Source organism: Notamacropus eugenii, chromosome 2 (assembly GCF_028372415.1).
Source record: "Notamacropus eugenii isolate mMacEug1 chromosome 2, mMacEug1.pri_v2, whole genome shotgun sequence".
NCBI lineage: Eukaryota > Metazoa > Chordata > Mammalia > Diprotodontia > Macropodidae > Notamacropus > Notamacropus eugenii.
Genome location: NC_092873.1, coordinates 315,369,811 through 315,391,402, shown reverse-complemented (window position 1 = coordinate 315,391,402; position 21,592 = coordinate 315,369,811). Strand labels below are relative to the sequence as shown.

Sequence of the window (21,592 nt, the reverse complement as noted above, 5' to 3'; positions counted from 1 at the left end):
GTCTTTTTAGTTTCCACTTTTCCAGTTTATCTGTTTCCCTTATAATTTTATTTTTCTGTATTTCTATTAGATTTGTTTGTTGGCTTTCTAAATTTTGCAAATACATATTAAGTTCATTCTCTTTTTTTCTTCTATTTTATTAAGGTATGTTTGTAGGAATATGATTTATTCCACTGAAGACTAGTTTATTTGTACTCCAGAAATTTTGGTATGTTGTTACATCTTTATCATTTATTTCCTATAATTATGCATTATCTCTATGACTTTTTTCTTTGCCTCACTCATTACTTAATATTCCATTGTTAAGTCTCCATTTGGATCCGTGGATTTTATTTGTGATCTCCTAACCAATTATTTTTATTGCATTGTTGTCTGTAAAGCATGTATTTATTATCTCTGATTTTTTACATTAGTTTACAATATCGCTGTTCCTTAATACAGATAACACCAATATATATGTGTATATGTGTGTATGTGTATATACACAGATATACATCTACATATCTATATATGTGTGTATATATACACATACATGTATACATATACACATATACATACATATACACATACACCCATATGTCTATAGATATAGACATATGGGTGTATGTATGTAGGTGTGTATGTATGTATGTATGTATAAAATGTTCTTTTGCCATTTAGTCTCATTTAGGTGACACTAAAACTCTTTTAGCTCTGGTTTCTCCAACAATTAGTTCAGGTCCATATTTCCTTTTATTTATCTTTCTTTAATTTTTGTCATTTAGTCGTTTCAGGCATGTCTGACTCTTTGTGCTCCCATTTGGAATTTTCTTGGCAAAGATGCTGGAGTGGTTTGCCATTTCCTTCTCCAGCTCATTTTACTGAGGCAAATAGGGTTAAGTGATTTTCTCAGGGTCACATAGCTAGTAAGGGTTTAATGCCAGATTTGAACTCAGGAACATGAGTTTTCCTGATTCCAGGTTAGGCATTCTAATCACTGCACCACCTAATTCAAAATGGAGACAGACAGAAATTGATTTCTCCTGTAAGTATTGTACTATTATCTATGTAGTCTTGCATTTCAGATGCTGTTTGCTTTATGAATTTAGGTACTAAAGCATTTGAAGCTTGTAAGTTTAATATTGATAGTGATTTGTTGTCTATGTTTACTTTCAACATAATGTGGTTCCCTTGTTTAGCCATTTTTATTATTTGAATGTGTATTGTTATAATCTGATATTATGATTGCAATTCTCACTTGTTTGGATTCACTTGATGCATTACAAAATTTTTCCAATCTCATTTTTATTGTATATGAGTCTTTGTTTTTAAAATATATTTTTATAAACAATGTAAAGTGGAATTTTATTTTCTTATCCTATTTGTCACTCTTTTTCATTTTATCGATTCTTTAATCCATTCATGATCAAAGTTATGAGAGCTAGGTTTATATTTTCCCCCATTGGTATTGAATATTGCTTTTTTTCAAGGTATAATTTTCCCCTCTTCAACTGTAAACAATACTATATCTGCAGTTATTTTAGCTTAATTTTTTTTAAGTTGGCCCTATTCTCATCAGATTTTTTCCCACTCATCTTTGATTCTCCCCACACCTGCATCCTTCTCCCTTTGAAGTTTTTCTTTTGCTTTCTTGCTTTTATTTGCTTAGTTTCTTGCTAGGTTATTTAATTGTTCTCTTTTTTCCTTTCAGTTAGTCAAGTAGAACCCCTCTCCTTTCCTTGATTTTGTTCTGTTCACTAGTTTTAAATTTTTTTTTTTGGTACTTTTTTCTGGAAAGGATTTTTTTCCCTCTTTTCATAATTTATATTCCTTTTCTCTAATATTTTTAATTCTTTGGTTCATTATACTTATTTAGTCTTTTGTTACTGTTTGTGTTCCTTATGTTATTAAAACTTTTGATGTATCTATTTTGGGTCCTCCCTTCTTAATAGATTGGTCATTGCCTTGCAGAGTTTGCTCCCTGCTCCCCTTTATTAATGTCCTGCCTCACTCTTGGGAGCATCCCAATTCCTGTAGGTGACAGCAAGCCTATAGGCCATGATGGGATTCTTTTTATGTCCCCAATTGTACAGCTCATTCCTGAGTTTTGTTTTCCCCTTGGTCATTCCCTCTCCCTATTTTTCTCAAAATCTCTTTCCTGGGTTGTTCACTCTTGTGGGTATCACTTGATACCAGCAAATTTGATTCCTCTTCTCCTGAAGCAGAATCAGTGGTCTCTCTAAGCACTCTGTAAGTAATATTCATTTTAAGGTCTCTATTTTTCTTTGGAAAATATCTCTCTTTACCCATAGGAATATTCACTAGCTGTACCCCTCTCCCACCACAGAAACAAGGTTTTCTTTCTATCCACCATTTTAAAAAGTCCATCTCCTTGCCCGTTTTCCTGTGAGTCCTTTCTTCCCTAAAGACTACAGTTGATCTTTCTTCATTGCTAGATTAAGATTTAATTAGAGTAGATTGCACATCCTCTCTATCTTCTCCCTCTGTTCACCCTTTCAAAGTACTTTCCTGTTTTGTAATTTAGTTCCACAAAGATTGTATTCACCTGTAAACAGGGTGTTGTGAGGTTTAATTAGTGATATTTCAGGTCTGTTCCTCCATCATCACTTCTATTTAACTTCCACTTTACCTTTCTTCCTTGTTTAAAATAAATTTTTTAATGGTCACTCTTATTCTGTTGTCATTTTCCTTGCTTGTTATATTTGTGTAGCTCTCGTCTGGGTGCTTGAGAAACAAATACTTTCTTCGGGTGTGGTTTTCCAAAACAGTTTTGATCACCGCTTTGTTAGGTAACATTCAGCTTTGTTTCCCTTACAGTCAAGCTCATTTTTTTCAGTATAGACCATCTTGAAATACATCTTCGACTCCATTTCTCTTTAGAACACATTATTCCATTCCTTCCTACATTTTCTTGTGAGTGAAGAATAGTTTTATGTTATTCAAATTTCGTTTCCTTTGTATTTGAACATCTATCTCCTGGTTATTTTCAGAATTTGTTGTTTCTCAATGGAATTGTTTTATTTGAGCCACTATGTTTCTTAAAGTTTGCAGTCTCAAGATTTGCTTGGTTTTTTTTTTTTTTTCTGGAGGTGATCTATGAATTCTTTTGATTGGTACTTTGTTCTCTGTATTCAGAATTTCTGAGCAGTTTTATGATATTATTTCTTGTATTATCATGTTCAGGTTTTTTGGCTTGTGGTGTTCTTCTGGGAGACCCACAATTCTTAAATTGTCCCTACAAATCCTGGTCACAGAGCAATGACAGACGCTTTTTAAAAGAAAACAATATTTGAAAATCCATCTGGAAAAAATGTAAAATCATGAATAACCAGAGAAATTAAAATGAAAACAACTCTGAACAATCTGACACCCATCAAATCGACAAAGTTGGTAAATTATGATGAAACTAATTATTAGAGAAAACATGGGATGACAGGGTATGCTAGTAGAAAGGTAAAGTGGTTGAAGCATTTCAGAAACCAATTTAAAATTTAAATGAGAAGTTCCTAAGTTATTAATACTCTTACATTTCTTATAGGGGTTACCATTACTCATATTAATACTAAAGGAAATTAGAGAACAAGAAAATAACTATATGTAGAATAATATTCGTGGAAACATTATTTAGGATCACAAAAAGCTAGAAACAAGACGTGTCCGATGATTGTGACAAAAATGAAAATACAGCTGAGTGTTATGGAACTTTTTAAGTATTATTTTATATTCTGAATTTAACAAATACCAAATAAATTAAATAACATTATTGCATCCAAAGTAGAACAACAAAAATGTTTACATGAAATTGTTAATCTCAATTATGTGCATCTTACTCTTAAGTATATAATAAACTGAGCATATGGCTTTCTTGTTTGTGACTCTGCTTCTTCCAGTTCTCTTCTGTGCATTAAAAAAAAATGCATCTGTAACTCTTCACTTCTTCAATAGTTTGAACATGAGGAAGATGAAAGAAGAGATATAGAGGTATTTGTAGTGAGAATCATTCTCAAAATTGTGAAGGAGCATACTTTTTCTAAACGTTTCAGAGCTTGCTATGGAAATGTCCTCTGTGTCTCTCCCTGAGAAAATGTGTGTTACTGTTTGTGCCTGACTGCACAGTCCATTTTCAGGAATGTATTAGTCAGGGAATTACTTCTACCCTCAACTCCTCCTTCATGCAGGAAGTTCTCTAGGGAGGAAAGATAGGGTTGTGCAATACATCTAATAAGATGCCACCTGCTGGCATTGCTTTCCACACACTTTCCCACTACAGTCTGGCAAGCACAATTACTTATACTCAACTGATTGTTCTTAATTGTTATCTTTGTACTGTGATTCAACCTGTGTCCCATTATCTAGTCATCTCTAGCACTGGTTTTGTCTAAACACATCACTTCTCCCATAATATGCAACTTAACAAGAAGTCAGAAATTCACTTAATCTCTAAGATTTATAGACGAAGTGACATCTGAACTGTTTCTTGAGCAAAAAAGATTTCATCAGGTTATGATAAGGAAGGAGATCATTCCAGGTACATTGGTGGCAGGTGTGGACCAGTGGCAAGAGTATTGTCCAATCCTGTCCCTGATGCTTACTAATTATGTAAGCACTAAGTGAAGTTGTCAGTGGCCTTTCCTTATTGCCTCAGATCCTTAGTTCTACATTCATCACTTTATTATGCATTCCTGCCAACAACAAGATTGATAGATAATCTTTTAGCTTCTATTCCCATGAAAAATCCCCCTGTTCTTCCTATCATTACAGCCACCAACATTATTTGTTTCCCATTGAGAAAAAATGAAGAAAAATTTGAGATATATTTCCTTAGTTGATTTTGCAGAAATAGGATTTTCTTTATTACTCTTCTTCATTTCAATCAGTTGTTGCGGCTGCCACAGTTGCTATTATTGTTGTTAGGCTGTTCAGTCACGTTCAACTCTTCATGACCCCATGGACCCATAGTACACCAGTTCTTTTTATCTTCTGCCATTTCTCTAAGTCTGCACAAGTTCATGTTCATTGTTTCCATGATACTATCTTTCCGTCTTATCCTCTGTTGGTCCTTCTTCTTTTTGCCTTCAATCTTTCCCAACTTCAGGGTCTTTTCCCATCTTATCATTATATGGCCAAAGTATTTACATTTTAGCTTCAGTGTGTGACCTTCCAATGAGTAGTCTGAATTAATTTCTTTAAGTATTGACTAATTTGATCTGTTTACTGTCCTAGGGACTCTCAGGAGTCTTCTCCAGCAAATCAATAAACAAATTAAAGAAATGTTAATGGTATGTATGAAAGAAATGGTAATGATGATAATCCCATTAATACAGTGTTTAAGGACTTTGAAAGTATTTTACATATATTATCTGATTTTATCCTCACAACAACCTGGAGAAGTAGGTGCTATTAGTATTCCCATTTCTCAGATGACAAAACTGAGGAAGAAAAAAAATTCAAATGGTTTTCCCAGGGTCATCTAGAAAGCTAAGTATCTGAGGCAGAATTTGAACTAAAATCTTTCTAACTCCAGGTCCTGTTCTCTATTTACTAAAACACTGAATTGCCTCATATGAGGTAAAATAAGGAAACTTCTACTTTTTGCTACATAAATATTTTACTATATCATAGGGCAATCTTTCAAAAACTGAATAGGAGCAGCAAAACATTTTTTTGTCTCTCTATTATCTGTCTATCTATCTGCATCTCTGCATATTGATGGATAGATAGATGAATATATGTAGATTTATAGATATAGATCTATATTTCTACATGTAGTCTGATGTAGATACATGATTATATTTCTCTGGTATATTTCTCTAAAGTTTTATCAATTAAATCCTAGTCAAGATCATGCAATATGTGGAGATATACATATATATATATATATATATATATGCATTTGTGTGTGTATGTATGTATGTATTTGTGTGTGTGTGTGTCTGTACTTGAAGACTTTATAATATGATATTCTAAAAGGCAAAAGAAATAGACTTGAATAAGCTTTAGAGGAGCCGCTAGAGGTAGATGTGCCCTCTGGCCCTCCCTGACTCTCTGTCCTTGGGCCTTCAGGACCCCATTCTCAACCTTTCCCCACTGTGGAGCCTCAAGGCCCTGGCCTATACCCCCCCCCCCCCCCAGGGACTCTGAGGTCTGCCTGGTGCTTGGGTCCTATAGGTTGGCAGGGTAAGCAACTGTGACCAGTTCGTTTGAGTAGTTGTGACTGAGCAGTAGTATGCCAAGTCATCAGAGGGAATCTTCGTGGTGACTGTGATCATCTTCTGCAGGCAAGTGTGGCTCATCCCAGATTGCTAGCTAGAGTAGCTATTGTGTCAGCTACAACATCTCTGTAGTAGGACCCAGATGTCTTATGCTCCATGGCCCTTCTCTTTATGGTAGGACATGCTCCCTTTCTCATAAACATAAATTATATCATATAATCTCATTTTATAGAATTTTTTCCTGCAAAGCCTTTAGTAATTGCTTTTTTTTATCAAATAATTTTTAATGAATTAGGGAAACATTTTAATTCAAACTAGTAATTTTAGTATTAATAACTGCTCCCTACTTTATCCATTTCTTGATTTTCATATGATATATTGACTTTTTAAAATATGTAATACTACTTTATACAGGTATATTCTTTCCTCTCCCATCCTTTCCCTTCATCAATGTATTTGCAGATTTTAACCTCCCCATATCAGGGGCCATGAATTCTATTCTCTGTCACCTCAAATCTTTAGTACAGGTTTCTGTATCCAGTGGATACACAGTCCCAGAATCATTACTTGCCTTCCTTCCTTGGATTCTATTTGCTCTATCACTTAAAGCCTTGCGTTTAAATTGGAGTTTTTTGTGTATTGCTTTCAAATCAGCCTCCCAAAATGTTTTGCAAGCAGTCCTTTCCACAACCCCTTCCTTTGTTTGTTCCTGACTAGAATTGAGGGATAATATTAGGAGGAGAAATCTTTGTAGGGATGGCTGAATATTGACTGCTTCTAGATAAAGGGCTCCTTGTTGCCTGATGTGAGAGAGTGCTAGATGTATAAAATAAAATAAAACATACCCAGATCTACTCTTTAGATAAATTTAAACAAGTAAATAGTAACAACGATGTAATTATGCCAAAGCCACTACCAGCTTACCTTGACAGCATCAGATTTAGAGTATCAATTGCCCTAGTACAACAGGAGTGATGCCATGTCCTAACTTGGAATAGATGTACTTCCCATTGGTTCAGGCAGCTTTGATTACAGAACAGGAACCTCAAATTTTCTCAGAATTCTATGTGATTGTTGTCTCAGCATTGTTTTGTTTGCCCTGAGACTGGGGGGCGGGAAGAGGAGGTGGGATATTGATGCATTTGAGGAAAAAAAAGAGAATGTTTTCTACTAAAACTCTATCTTCAATGTATAGATTCTCTGTACTTTACTTTATAACTGAGTACTTGTCTGCCTTTCTTTCTAGAGGTGAAAGGTTAGTTGCCATAAAAACATGAGGTTATATTTCATGTTTTTTTTTAAATAGTACTTTTTCCCAGTTGCATGTCAAAACAATTTTTATTATTCATCTTACAAGGTTTTGAGTTGTGAATTTTTCTCCCTCCCTCCCTCCCATCGCCTCTTCTGAAAATGGTAGGCAATTTGATATAGGTTATCCATGTGCTATCATGTAAGACACAGTTCCCTGTTAGTCACAGTTGTGAAAGAAGAAACAGACCAAAAAGAAAAAACACAAAAAATAATAAAATAAGAGAAAAATATGCTTTAGTCTGCCCTCAAAGCCCATCAGTTCTTTATCTGGAGGAGGAGAGCATTTTCCTTTGTGAGTCCTTTGTACTTGTTTTGGATCATTGTGTTGCTGAGAAGAGCTGAGTCACTCATAGTTGAACATCACACAACATTTCTGATACTGTGTACAGTGTTTTCCTGATTCTGCCCATTTCACTTTGCATCACTTCATACAAGTCTTTCCAAGATTTTCTGAAATCTTCTTGTTCATTATTTCTTACTACACAATAGTATTCCATTATATTCATGTATGACAGTTTGTTTGATCATTCCCCAATTGATGGACATCTCAGTTTCCAATATTTTGCTACCACAAAAAGAGTTGTATAAATATTTTTGCACATGTAAGTCCTTTTCCCTTTTTCATGATGTGTTTGGGATACAGATCTAGTAGTGATATTGCTAGATCAAAGGGTTTGCTTCTGCTTTGAGCATAGTTCCAAATTGCTCTCCAGAATGACTGGATCAGATTATAACTCCACTAACAGTGCCTTAGTGCCCCAATTCTCCCACATCCTCTCCAGCATTTGTCATTTTCCTTTTTTCCCATATTATCCAATCTAGTAGGTGTGAGGTGGTATCTTGGGCTTGTTTTAATTTGTCTGATTAAAAGTGATGTAGAATACTTCTTCATTTACCTATAGATAGCTTTGATTTCTTCATCTGAGAACTCTCTGTTCATAGATAATTTAACCATTTATCAACTGGCAGAAGTAGAAAGGAGCATTTCATGTTGTTCCTAGAACTAGAACTAGGATGGTGTGTGGAAAGTCTAGAAAGAAGTAAGGAAATTGCCTTAACATCTCCTGGCCTAATGTCCTTTCATCTCCAAACTCTAGTGCTTAAAATGTCCTTTTCTCATAAAATATTCCAATCAGACCAATAATCTAAATAATATTGCTCCAAGACAAAGGGGAAACCTTGATTTCAGATAAATTTGTGAATAGGAGAGATTTCTTCACTTAAACACTTTAAGGAAGATCAAAAAAGTGATCTAAAGTAGGAAGTAGAGTACAGTTGAAAGTGCACCAGTAGATTGGTTCAAATACAATTCCTTTGCTATGTATCAGTTCTGTGACCTTGGGCAAATCATCCCAGCTCTCTGCCTCAGGTTTGCTTTTGGTTTAATTTCCTCTGCAGAATGAAGGGCTAGAATTGAATTGTCTCTAAGTTACCAATCAGCATCTTATTACTAGATATTATCCTGAGGGAATCTGCCTTAACAAAAAGGTGAAAGGATTGTGTTAGTACATTTCTTGTTTATAATTTCCCATGTTCTTTCCACATACGCAATAAATAATACTGTTTAGCATAACAGCTCTTTCTTTCACACACAAGATAAGTAGCCTCAGCTTGCCTTATCATAAATTCTGTATTTATATGCATAAATTAATTGAAGTATTACACGTTCATGAATTTTTGGTCCATCGGACTGTAATTTCCATGCTTTGAAATGAGTTATTGATACATAGGTCTGAAATTTATGTTCTTCCTGCCATTCTTCTTTTCCTTTCCTTTTTTGCCTTTTAGGAAGAATTGTTTCTACCATTCCCGAGAATCTTGAATCCAGAATAGTAACATGGTTTGAGAGGTGGGCAGAAGCATCTTAGTGAAGCTCTAATAATTCTATTCTATGAAATTCAGCATTACATTTTCTAGACTCCTAAACAAGCAAGTCCCCTGGAGGAATGGAAAAAGTTTCTGAGGAGTTGGGTACCCTGAGGAACCAGGGTTTTTTGTTTATATACACATATGTCTGTATATATAGACATATACATATACACAAGCTGTCAGAGGATAGCTAGCTTTGAAATATAAAATATCTGTATCTATATAGATGTAGACATATAGATGTATAGATACGGCTCCCAGAAAATAAAGCATAGGATCTTGGAACTGAAAAGAATTCTTAAAGATTGTTTATTCCAACCTTTCCATTATATAAGTGAACAAGTTGGAAACCAGAAAGATAAAGTGTTATCTCTAAGGTTTGCAATAGAGCCTAGAGTAGAACATTTTTTTTGACATCCAAGTCACAGGTCTTTCCAATGTGAAACTTTTCCTCTGATGGGATTCCCACTTGGAATCCTACTTCTATGTTTTGCTGATAATAGTGGATATTATTGGAGGTGCTGAAGGTCTCAGTTCCAGTCATACTCCACTGGTTTTCTTCCCTAAATATGAGGTTGGAGAGTGTTAAGGAAGAGGTGGAAGAGGGATGTGAATTCGTAATGTTCATATTTCCCATAGGAATCATTTGTAAAATAGGTGTTGAATCTTAATATTTAATAATATTTAAAACTCAAAGGTGTTGCCCTGGCCTGGTTGCAGATCTAATAAGTCTGTTGGGCTAGATTAACAGTTTTTGGAGATATGGGAGTCACACAATGAGTCCAGAAAGACTCACCTGCTTACTTCCTGGAGAGAATGACCCTGAAAATCCATACTTCAATACAAGGGCGCCTATCAGTGCTTTCTATCCCAACACATACAGTGCTATAATCTATCCCATTCTGCAAATAGAGAGGTTATTGGATTTTGTGGAATGCTGCTGCCCAACATTTGGAGAGAAACTAAAGGACTCAGGAACCAGTATCATATTTCCCCAGAACTGGAGTAACATTGATTTTCCCTATTAAAACAGTGGTAGTAACAATTATAAAATATTGAAATCACATTGTTTTCCTGGTTCTTTATCTCCCAAATTATGCTTTCATCTTTGTACTATGGCAGTGCATTTGTTCTCATGGTCAAAGTAAGACTTGCCAAAAGCAAGGAGTTTAAGAATTATGACCCGTGAATGGAAATATATATATATATAGATATAAAATTGTTTAGCTATATCCTGGGTAAAGAACAACAGAAAAACAAGATTAAATGTTTGCTTGACCTCAAAAAAAAAACTTACCACTGAAATGTTTTTACTACCTCCCTTCTAGTTCTAACCTTCAGTGATTCTCCTGGTGAGAATTACACATATAACAGTTCCAATGTAGACTGGAGCCAGCTTGTACCAATTTGGGATAGCCAATTGTTATTTTTTTTTTTTACTCTATTTACACTCAGAAATAGGCAGATGACACAAATCAGGGCTTGATTTGCTATTTTGCGGACTTATGGACTTAAGGAACTAATGGGAGAAATGTTAATAATTCAGTTTAAGCTTCTTTGTACATTTTTTTTGGCTGTTTTTATTTCCTAGAGAGTTGTTTATTAAATGTTTATCAGTACACCACTGATTAACATCATAGTTAGGGCAAAGAGCACTGGATGGGTAGTTAGGAGATTTGAGTTCTGGTCTTGGATCTGCTACTAAGTCACTATCTGTGTGACATCAGGTAAGTCATATTTTCTTTTCTGAGTCTCATTTTAAACTTACCTACAAAATAAGAATTTGGTATTAGGAGATCTCTATGGTCCTTTTTAACTTGAAATTCATGAACCTTTATTCCAAGAGTATTGTATTAATCCTTTTGACTAAATTTACTGATCAGTTCCATTAAATGATCAGTAATTTAGTCAAGTAGCTATTTGATCTGTCATATATAATTGTTTTCATCACTATTTTTACTATATATATCATCTATTATTGAATTATATTATTTTATAAGCCATTATTTATCCCCAAATTGAAACAGCTCAGTCTACACAGATTTTACTAAAATTCAGTTTCATACCAGCAGTATTCTTTAATACTGAACTTCCAGGATCAAATGTCATATGATATTTGCTGATTTCACAGTATTATATATCAGAATGTATTTCTCAGAATCATGATTTCTGTTCAATATAAACTTATAGAGTTGGAGCTGATCTTAGGAATTGAATTTAATAAACATCAAACACCTACTATGTGATAGTCACTAGATTTATAAAGATATGACAAAGACCCTGTTTTCAAGGTACTTCCCCTCTAGAGGACAATGGGGAGGGAAACCTATTGACAAAAAACTGCAACATACAAGAAAAGCACGGAAAATATAATGGACTTCAGACAAAAGTCTCTGAAATTCCAGGCAAAATACTATGAAAAATTTGAAGGCTAGAGTTCACATATCTGAGCGAGTCAAGGAAAGCTTCAGACATGAGCTATGAAGAAAGGTAAGGAAATTGAAACAGGAGAAGGAATCCATTGAAGGTCTGAGATACTGTTAGGGAAAAAGCTGTGGAGATGGTGGAGAGCAAGATGATGACATTTCCCTGGTGGAGAATTTGTGTGATACATACTATACGTAGACTGGAGGATTCAAGGATTTCCATTATCTGGTTCTAACTTCTCTAACTATTCCTCTTCACATAATGTATACTATGGTAGAGGTAGTTAGAGCCAGATAATGGAGATCTTTGAATGCCACAATCATGAGTTTATATTTAATTCAGTTGGAATGGGGAGCCTCTGAAGGTCTTTGAGTAGGAAACTGATGTAATCTGAGATAGTCTTACCACCCTTCAGCTTATCTTTACAAATGAAGAAATAGGAACATCAGATTCTTAAATAAGTGGCAGAACTAGGATTAGAACCCAAGCCTCCTAAAATTTCATCTTTAGGATTTTCCTTTATACCACAGAGGCTCCCACATTTTGTGGGCCAGAGAGTTTTAGCAAATGAAGAAGAGGCTTGTTTCAATGCTGCTACTTCTTTGGCAGCTGATGTTTTGGTTTTCTCAGTGTTGAAAGAAACATTTATAAATGTTAGCTGATGTCATCACTATAACCAATGCCTCCTACAATTGGTGGATGATAGGTAAAGAATGAAGGATACAAATTTTCAAATATGACCATTTTTACTTAACTGTATTACTTTGTTACAAGGGAAGACTTTATGAAGGGAATGGTATGGGAGAAGGTGGAGGAAAAGACATTCTAAAATTTTTAATGGAATTAATAATGTGCAAAAAAAAGACAACAAATTACTCTGTTCCCTTTCATTCCCCTTTTGATCCAGTGAGATTCTTGCATCAAGGACTTTGTCTTTACTGCAGTGACATGATTATTTTCTAGACTAGATCAGAGCTTCTTGATCTCTCTGTGGGTTGCTCTTTTGGATTTGCTTCCATGAGGCAGCTAGGTGCAGAGTTCAGCAAACTCCTGCCCACAGGCCAAATCTGACCCACTTGTTTTTGTACAGCCCAAGCTAAGAATAATTTCTACTTTTATTAATGGTTTTAAAAAAATCAAAAGAAGAATAATGTATCACAATGCATGAAAATTACATGAAATTCAAATTTCATTGTCCATAAAGAAAAGTCTTATTGTAACCCAGAGATGTTCATTCATTTGTAGGTTATCTATGGCTATTTTGGTCCGACAGTGGCAGAACTGAGTAGTTAATGTAGCACTCTCATCATTTCAAATAGTTGTTCACAATAATAACTTGATAACATTTTGACAACATTAGTTAAGGCCAAGATTAAAATTTTTCTGAAGAGGAAAAACTGCTTTCAATCGCTATGATTTGAATAATATTTTTCAAATACTTTAAAAATATTTTTGCTGCATACTTGATAATGTTTCTTAATGAATTAAACATAAAATTTCAAGGCAAAATAGTAATTATATGCGAAACTTATACTGTGATAAAGTCAATTCAACAGCAACTAGATTGTTTGAATCACAAGTCATGTCAAGTGTGTGTGTGTGAATGTATATACACACAGATTGTTTTATATGCATTCATACATACACATATACATGTGCAGATATATATGTACATACATATATATGGGAGGTTAGGTGGGTGTGTGTTCTTTCAGAAGTTAAAACACAAAGCAAGGTTTCCCTTCCTATACACACTGGCAGCAGATATATTTTCCAAATAAAGCCACAGTTCTTTTACAATTTTTACATTTTCTCCAGTTGTATAGTTTTTTTGGACCTTAATACAGGTGCTGAAAATGCAAATGAAATAGCCACATTTCCAACTTCATTGAACCATGAAACTGATGAGCTTCCAGCTAATCTTAATTGGAAGTGATTCAACTACAGTGTAATGACATCCTAAAAAACAAATATCAAGAGACGACTCTGATACAATTCCATAAATGCCTTCCAAGAGATGAATATACTCAATTAAAATCACATGCTTATGAATTGATATCAGTAAATGGCAATATTTATCATGTGAAAATATATTTTCAAAGATGAAGTACATTAAATCTGATCAGCATTAACAGATGAACATTTATGCTCAATTTTGATGATAGGGTACTCTAACTTTGAACCCCAGTTCATTTAAATGTTATTTTCCCAAAATAATTTCATTCTCATTACTGGATCTATGTTACTCAAAAAAAATTTATAGAGAGGATTCTGGGAATATGGCAGAGTAGGTCAGAAAATTCCAAGCTCTCTAGATTTCCTCCACAAACAAGATAAAATAGTGCCTCTGGGCAAAAATAAACAAGAGCTGGAGAGTAATAGTTGTTCTCCTGGGACAATGGTAAAAGATCTGAAGAAAAATCCCAGGGCCAAGTTTGGTCCAGGTGAAGAGTAAACACCCCCAGGTTAATTCCACTGAAATTGCAAGCAGTGAGTGAGACCTGGGGTTAGCTAGGTTGGGAGGTAACCTTACCCCAGCCCCAGGAACTTTCACCTCATGGATCCTGTGGGAAGACCTGTCTGAGCTGTAGACAGTTGAGAGAATCCCTGTTGATAAGGGAAACCAGATCGAGCTGTGTAGCCCTGGGCAAGAAGAAACTAGCACATGCCCAGTTCACGCAGAAGCAGTGGAGCAGGGATGCTGCTGACTGTGAGCACTTACAGGAGAGTGGAGTTTTTGGTTTCGGTTCCAAACTAGACTTGAGAACTGAAGGAGAATCTGAGGCCAGAGGCAGCATCTATATACCTCAAGACTAGAGGTGATTACAAAAAAATAAACTGCTACAAATAAAAAAAAAAAATGAGCAGGCAAAGAGGAAAGAATCCAACCATAGAAAGTTACTATGGGAATAGAGAAGACCAGGGTTTGTCTTTAGAGGAAGATACTGAAGCAAAAAGTCTTTCTTACTCTAAACAGCAATGTCAAATTACCTGCCCCAAAAGAATTCATACAAGAACTTTTAAAAGACTTTAACAATCAAATTAGAGATTGAAGAAAAATTTTTTAAAAAAAAGAACAATCCAAGAAAAACAAGAATATTATGAAAAGAACGTTAACCAATTAGAAAAGGAGATCTAGAATCGTAAGGAAGAAAATAACTCCTTGAAAAACAGAATTAGGCAAGAGGAAGCCAGTGAAGTTAAAAGAGACCAAGAAATGATAAAACAAAAAATAAAGAATGAAAAAACAGAAGATGATGTAAAATTGTCTCATAAGTAAAAGAACTGATTTGTTAAACAGGTAGATCAAGAAAACATAAGAATAATAAGACTACTTAAAATCAATAATAAAAAAAGAGCAGAAGAACCGGTGTTGTGGCCAAAAGTATCATGCCCAGCAAAGTTAAGCATAATCTTGAATGAAAAAAAGAATATTTAATGAATTGTCAGACTTTAAGGTTTTTGTTAAAACAAAACCACAACCTGAGCTTTATAGATTTCTCATATAAGATTCAAGAGAAATATAAAGATAATTCATAAAGAAACATCAAAGATTAATTACAGGGAATTCAGTAAAGACTATTTACCTTTTATATGAAGAAATATAAAATGTATGCCTAAGATGGTATTAATAATTTGATAGTTTGTAAGAAAGATGAAGGTAGACCTGAGTATGATATGATTTTAAAAAGCAAATGCTTTTAGGAACAGGTAAAAAGAGTAATTATTTTATACAAATGAGGTGCAAGAGGATGAACTAATACAGAGGAATTACACGGGGGAGGAAAGCTGGTAGTTCTGGAACCCTTTTTCATCGGGAACAGTGCATATATACATACACCCATATGTACATACATATATTTACACACATATGTGTGTACATATACATATATATACACACATATATATGTATATGTATAAAAGCCTTCTAAATTCGGAAAGAAATAAAAGGCTAAGGAGATAGGAAGAGGGGAGAGGATAAGGGAGTTATTTTTAGAGAGGAAAGCGAGGGAATAGAATAAAAGGAGGTAAGAAATGTTTAGATGAACAAGAATGGGAGGATAAGGGAAGGATACCTGGAGGGGATTTGTATTTCTTTTAATATTTAAGTTTAGAATATGTTTCTTTTTCTTTTTTATTATGCACTTAAAAATAGATTAATGGTAAGCAATTTTAAAGAAAACAAAAAGACCAAAAAATGTACTTAATTATTATTACTATACTTTTAATTTCATTAATAAAAATGTGTGACAATTTGCTTTCTCTCTTGTTATGACAAAAGCATATAGCATCCTTGTTTTTGTCTCTTGCTCTATAAATCCTAAAATATTTATTATTTTGCTCTTTACTGAAAAATGTTTGCCATCCCCTGATATAATGGGAATTACCTACGCCAGAGGGTCAGAAAGACCTGAGTTTGATTTCTGCTTCAGACACTTCCTAACTGTATGACCTTGGTCAAGTCGTTCAATCTCTCTTAGAATGTTTCCTTATCTATAAAATGGAGATAATATCTCCTACCACATGGTTATTATAAGACTCAAATTAGATAGTATCTGTAAAGCTCTTTGCAAACTTTGAGGTACCATATTAATGTTAGCTATGGTGTGTCTTTTTATTGCCTTAGTTAACAACCATGCATTATTTTTTCCCCAATGATGGAAGGGAGGTAGAGCATGAAAATGGAAGAAAAGAACAGAGTAGAAAAAAAATGAAAGAAAGAAAAGAGTCAATGAAGCTTTAAAAAATGTAAAGAGAACAAAAGGTCAGAAAAAAATGCAAACAGTAAAATCATATGCATGTATGTATGTGTATATGCATACATATATGTGTGTATGTTGTGTGTGTGGTTGTGTGTGAAATCTTTTTTTATTCTACTATGTATATGGAAATCCTTATTCTATTTGGGGTTCAGATTAAGAATAAATTTAAAACAAACAAGTATACTTAAAATATCCATGCCATTATACCATGCACCTAGGAATATTTAGATTGTGAAATATAGTCCCTGCCTTCATGAATTTTATTGTCCAGCACATTTCATATAAGGTAGGATAGAAATAATTGGCAAGTGTCATGGGTATCTCATGTAACCTTTCCCTTATCATCTGTTTTCCCACAGGGATCTATGGGAAGGAAGTTCACCGAGGTGGAGGCCCTGATCTCCATAACTTCATCTCATCTGGATTTGTCACATTAGGAAGAGGACACACGAAGGGTACAGTGGAAACCATTTTTTACTAAATACAAAGATTGTCTAGGGAAAGTCACTCTGAAACATTGAAGATGGTTTGGAGGCCAGACAATTGTCCTGGACAGGAATGATTAGAGTGAATCTGTTGATTATTCCTGGTGATTTGGGATGCTTCTAGCACAGCTTCCCAGGAGACAGAAGGCGTAACACTAGGGAACATAAAACCTGAGTTGGGATAGGATGAGCAAGACAGGCACACACTGTTCATTTTGATTAGGGAGCTCTGAGGGGATAGAGTAACAAGGAATCTGTAGTATTTCCAAAGTAGATCTCTCTTTTTTTCTTTTTTCCTTTCTAAACTAACATTTTCTATACTGATTTCTATACTCTGTATGTGTTGAGTTTTATTCTGTAGACAGTCCAGCATTCAGTGTGTGTAGATATCTATATCTTGTACAATATAGACATAAACCTAGATGTTAACCTGTCCCTAAAGCTACAAGATGGAGCTTCTCTACTGAGCCTATCTGTGATGTAGCTGATGTTGGCGTGCTGAGCATCTGTGTAGGGACATGTGAATCCTGCTTGTTTACATTTTCTATTTTAACAGAGTCATAATGGTGTTGTGTGAATTCTTCACTACAGGAGTAATCTGGTCCAAATCTATCTGATTACTTTTCTACCAATCTGTATACATATGTAGAACCAATGTGAAATATATGCAGAAATATTTCCCTGTCTCTGGTTGAAAATGTGTCTGTTGTTCCATGAGTGAAAAAGACAATTTGCAATATTTCTTACATTCCATGCACTTTCTAAAAAGAATTCTCTATGCAATGTTAATTCTATAGAGAAGAAAAAAAAATATGTACCTATGTATGTTTTCTTTGTTGTGTCTGTGTATCTAAATAAAGTTTATCAAGGATACAGGTGATACTTGTGGGTACTGAGAGTTACAGGCCTGTATGAAGGACCTGATTCCTACTTATACATACAGACTTCTGGTTCCACACATCCTCCTTCAGCTGATGAATCTGAGCCACAGATCTGGGTTGTCAAAAAGAACTTGGTACCAAGCTGAATTCTTCTTTCTTTTTTAAAAAAATGCGAGGTTAGCTCTGGAGGATGGCAGGTAGAAAAGAATATGTCAACAAGTAGATCATCCTTGAATAAACAATTTAAGTGGTACTTGACACAAATATTAAATCATTTCCCATCTGATAAATCTTTTTCTTACACCCTCCTCTCATGTAATATATATGTGTGTGTGTATGTGTATATATATGTGTGTGTGTATGTATATACACATACATATATACTCTCCTTCTTTGTCCTTTCTTAATCCATTTCTTTTTCTTCTCCCCTGTCAGTGCCATACATAGTATCCATGAATGTCATTTAACCCTGCTATGGCATTCAAGGTCAAAGATGTTGCTGACTCCAGTTGGAGAATTAAACTCCATTTGCTCACTCCATATCTTATAATGACTTACAATTTATATGATGAAATTAAATCCTTCAACATATTAGGATAACCACAAACCAAGCACTGATGTCCCTTGCTATTTATGGCATAGAGATATCACTCTGGAAGACTTGTGCCATCTTTCAAAACCACCATTTTGTTAGTACCAAAGAAGATTATATAAACAAAAAATATGTTGTTGATTCACTGTAATACTATATTCAAGCTTCATGTTCTACAGCAATTCCCTAGAGGTTAAGTCCAAGTTGCCACAAGGTCCACTGAGCTTTCATGTTACCGTGGATAGGCCCCAAAATAAATCTGACATAGGCTGATTTTTCATCTCTTTTGAAAAATATTTCAACATTAAGTATTTGGGACAAATGTAGTCACAATTGAGCAAATGTACTAGTGTGATTCCTTCTCCTCCCAGAAGCCTCTAGTCTTGCTTCATGCTAACAATAATGGGGTATCCAGGTACTTTTTAGCATGGTAAGTCCCTCAGGCAGTATTGAACTACCAACCACCCCATTGTACCACTTCACTACCTTCTTGGAGTGCCAAGAGTACCATATCCTCAGGAAGTATATAACTAAATGTTTTGCATTTTCCTTTTCTTCTCTTTCTCTTATCTTTTTCTGCCTTCACCATTTCCTTTGCCTTAGGCATACCAAGGAGTCATGTGGGAATTACTAACCTCTATGAATGATCCTCTGAGATGAGGAGGGTGTCAGCCCCAAACTAGGATGATTTCCCTCTCCACGCCATGCCCCATCAAGTCCCTACTCATAAATAAGGCTACACTTTGGAGGCAGTGCCCTCAGGAAAAGTCATATTCCATGTCTTTCCATCTCAGATATTTATATATTTGAAGTAAGGTTTAAATAAACATCAAAGACTTAGAAGCTGTCAAAAAGGGAATCCTATAGTATATACAGGAGTGATAATGTAGTTAGAAGTGAGAAGGAACAATCTTGTTCTTTCATTTTGGACATAGTAGAGGGCTAGTTTTCATTTGTATTCATATTGATTTGTATTTAGATGAGACTTAGGTATTTCTAAAAAATTACAAGATAATAGAGTTACCTTAAATTAGCTCCACTTTAAATAACTCTATAATCTTAGCTGGCAGATTTTCCAATTGGACAAACATCTCCTTGGAACTAAGTCAGGAGGAACACCACAAAAGAAGTGACTGGCAGCAAAGACCAAGCAGAGCTCCTGTGGTGCTTTTACATGACCATGAAAAGCTACTGAGCTTTTCTTGGCAGAATTAACTTAATTCCCCTTTAATGTTTCTCAGAGGCTGTATACATTGCACCATAAATCAACTGACCAGTGTGGTTCATTCAATGAGAAAGTCAGGCAGGTGACTTATATTGGTATACATGAAACCTGAGCCAATCTTTCTCAAATCTATTTGTCTTTCCTCACAGGGCTTTGCACTAGGACTTTCTTAGGGGTTATATATACATAAGATGAAAGCTGAATTTAAAGATAAGAGAAGTGACAGTGGCAGAACAGGCATTGCAGTCCTCTCACAGGGGAATAAAACTATGTGAATGACTAAATTACAAAATGAGGGGCATATAAATAAGGAAAGATAAAAGATAGAGGGTAGTGGTCATGGATGACTAATGATTTCCTCTAGTCTCTAAACAAGATGGACAACTGAAGAATGGGAGAGATAACGAAAAGGAGAGATTAAATCAAGGGTAGTGAAAGGGGGAGGACATAATGCGTTGATAGGAAAGGGTTCCACAGAAGAGTATTCCCATGAAGAATAATGTATATCTCTATAATGGGAAATGGTGATCTTATAATGGCTCTAATCTGAGGGAATTTTGTGCGCAAGGAGAGCCCTTTTTCTGAAAGAGTCCATGGTCAAGATCTTGTCTCAGAGAAAAAGGGAAACGTATTTTCTGAAAGCAACTAGAAAATAGAAAGAGGAAAACAAAATAAAACAAAAGTTGGATAGAAACAGAGAAGGAGAAATTTGAAATAACTGCTAAACTAAGAGGGACATAAGTAAGGGGGGAAAGAGAGGAAGAATTAGATAACTAACTAAATGAATGAAAAAGAAATCAATGAGTTAAGAAAAACTCCAAAACAAGTGAAAAAGTTGATTAACAGGAATGAATGAATGAAGAGAGAGAGAGAAGAGAGTCTGTGAAAATAGTGTAGCATCATAGTAGATTAAGCAAAGCTGATTATTGGGACAAAAGTACTAACAAAACAATAACAAGTACTAAAGGGGGACCAAAAAAAATTACCTGAGACAAAAGTGGAAGAAAACATAAGCCTAACTCATATGACATTAAATGGAATAGATTGAACAATACAATCAAAAGAGATTGACAGACTGTGTAAGAAAACAAAACTTTGCAATCTATTAATAGAAATGCAAATAAAAAGCAAAAATATATATAGAATAAAAATGAAGAATTAAAATAAAATTTACTATGTATCAGGTGAATTTGTAAAAGCAGAAATTGTCATTCTATTATACAAAACCAAAATAAAAATTCACATAGGTGAAAAGCCAATATTAACATTAAATATATACTCTCCAAGTGGCATGACATCTCACTACATGAAGGAAAAATTAACTAAAGTGTTATGACATATATAATAACACAGTAATAGTAGGAGACTTTACTGTTTCTTCCTCAAAGTAATACAAATCTAATAGAAAGAAAAAAGGGAAAATGTAGTTTGAACATATTGAAGAATTTAGAGCTGAAAGATTTGAGGTGCCTTTTGAATGTGACCGCTAAAGAATATGCATATTTATTTAGCATCATAAGGAACTTTTACAGTAATTGAGCATATATTTAGGCACAGAGAAATTGTCAATACATGTAAAAAGTCAGAAATGCTAACCATATTTTTTACAGGTTACAATGTAACAAAATAGCGATTTAGTGAACAAAAGCAAAGCAGATGTAGACTTAAATGTAAATGTAGACTTAGTAATGAAATAGTAACAAATGAGTAAAAGAACAAATAATAGAAACAATTAAGTATGTGAATGACAATGATAATAACAAAACAACCTGTCAGAACTTCTTGGATGCAGCTATTGTATTATATTCCTAAAAGCATAATTAAAAT

The 21,592-nt window shown here is 34.5% G+C and overlaps 1 protein-coding gene across 1 annotated transcript in view; it reads left to right on the top strand.

Moving 5' to 3' along the window:
• SHISA6 (shisa family member 6) overlaps positions 1–21,592 on the top strand; it is a 526,490-nt gene that overhangs the window by 272,883 nt on the left and 232,015 nt on the right. The window contains exon 4 of the mRNA XM_072645069.1: positions 16,942–17,037. Within this exon, the coding sequence (XP_072501170.1) occupies positions 16,942–17,037 (96 nt within the window). The remainder of the gene's footprint in view (positions 1–16,941; positions 17,038–21,592) is intronic.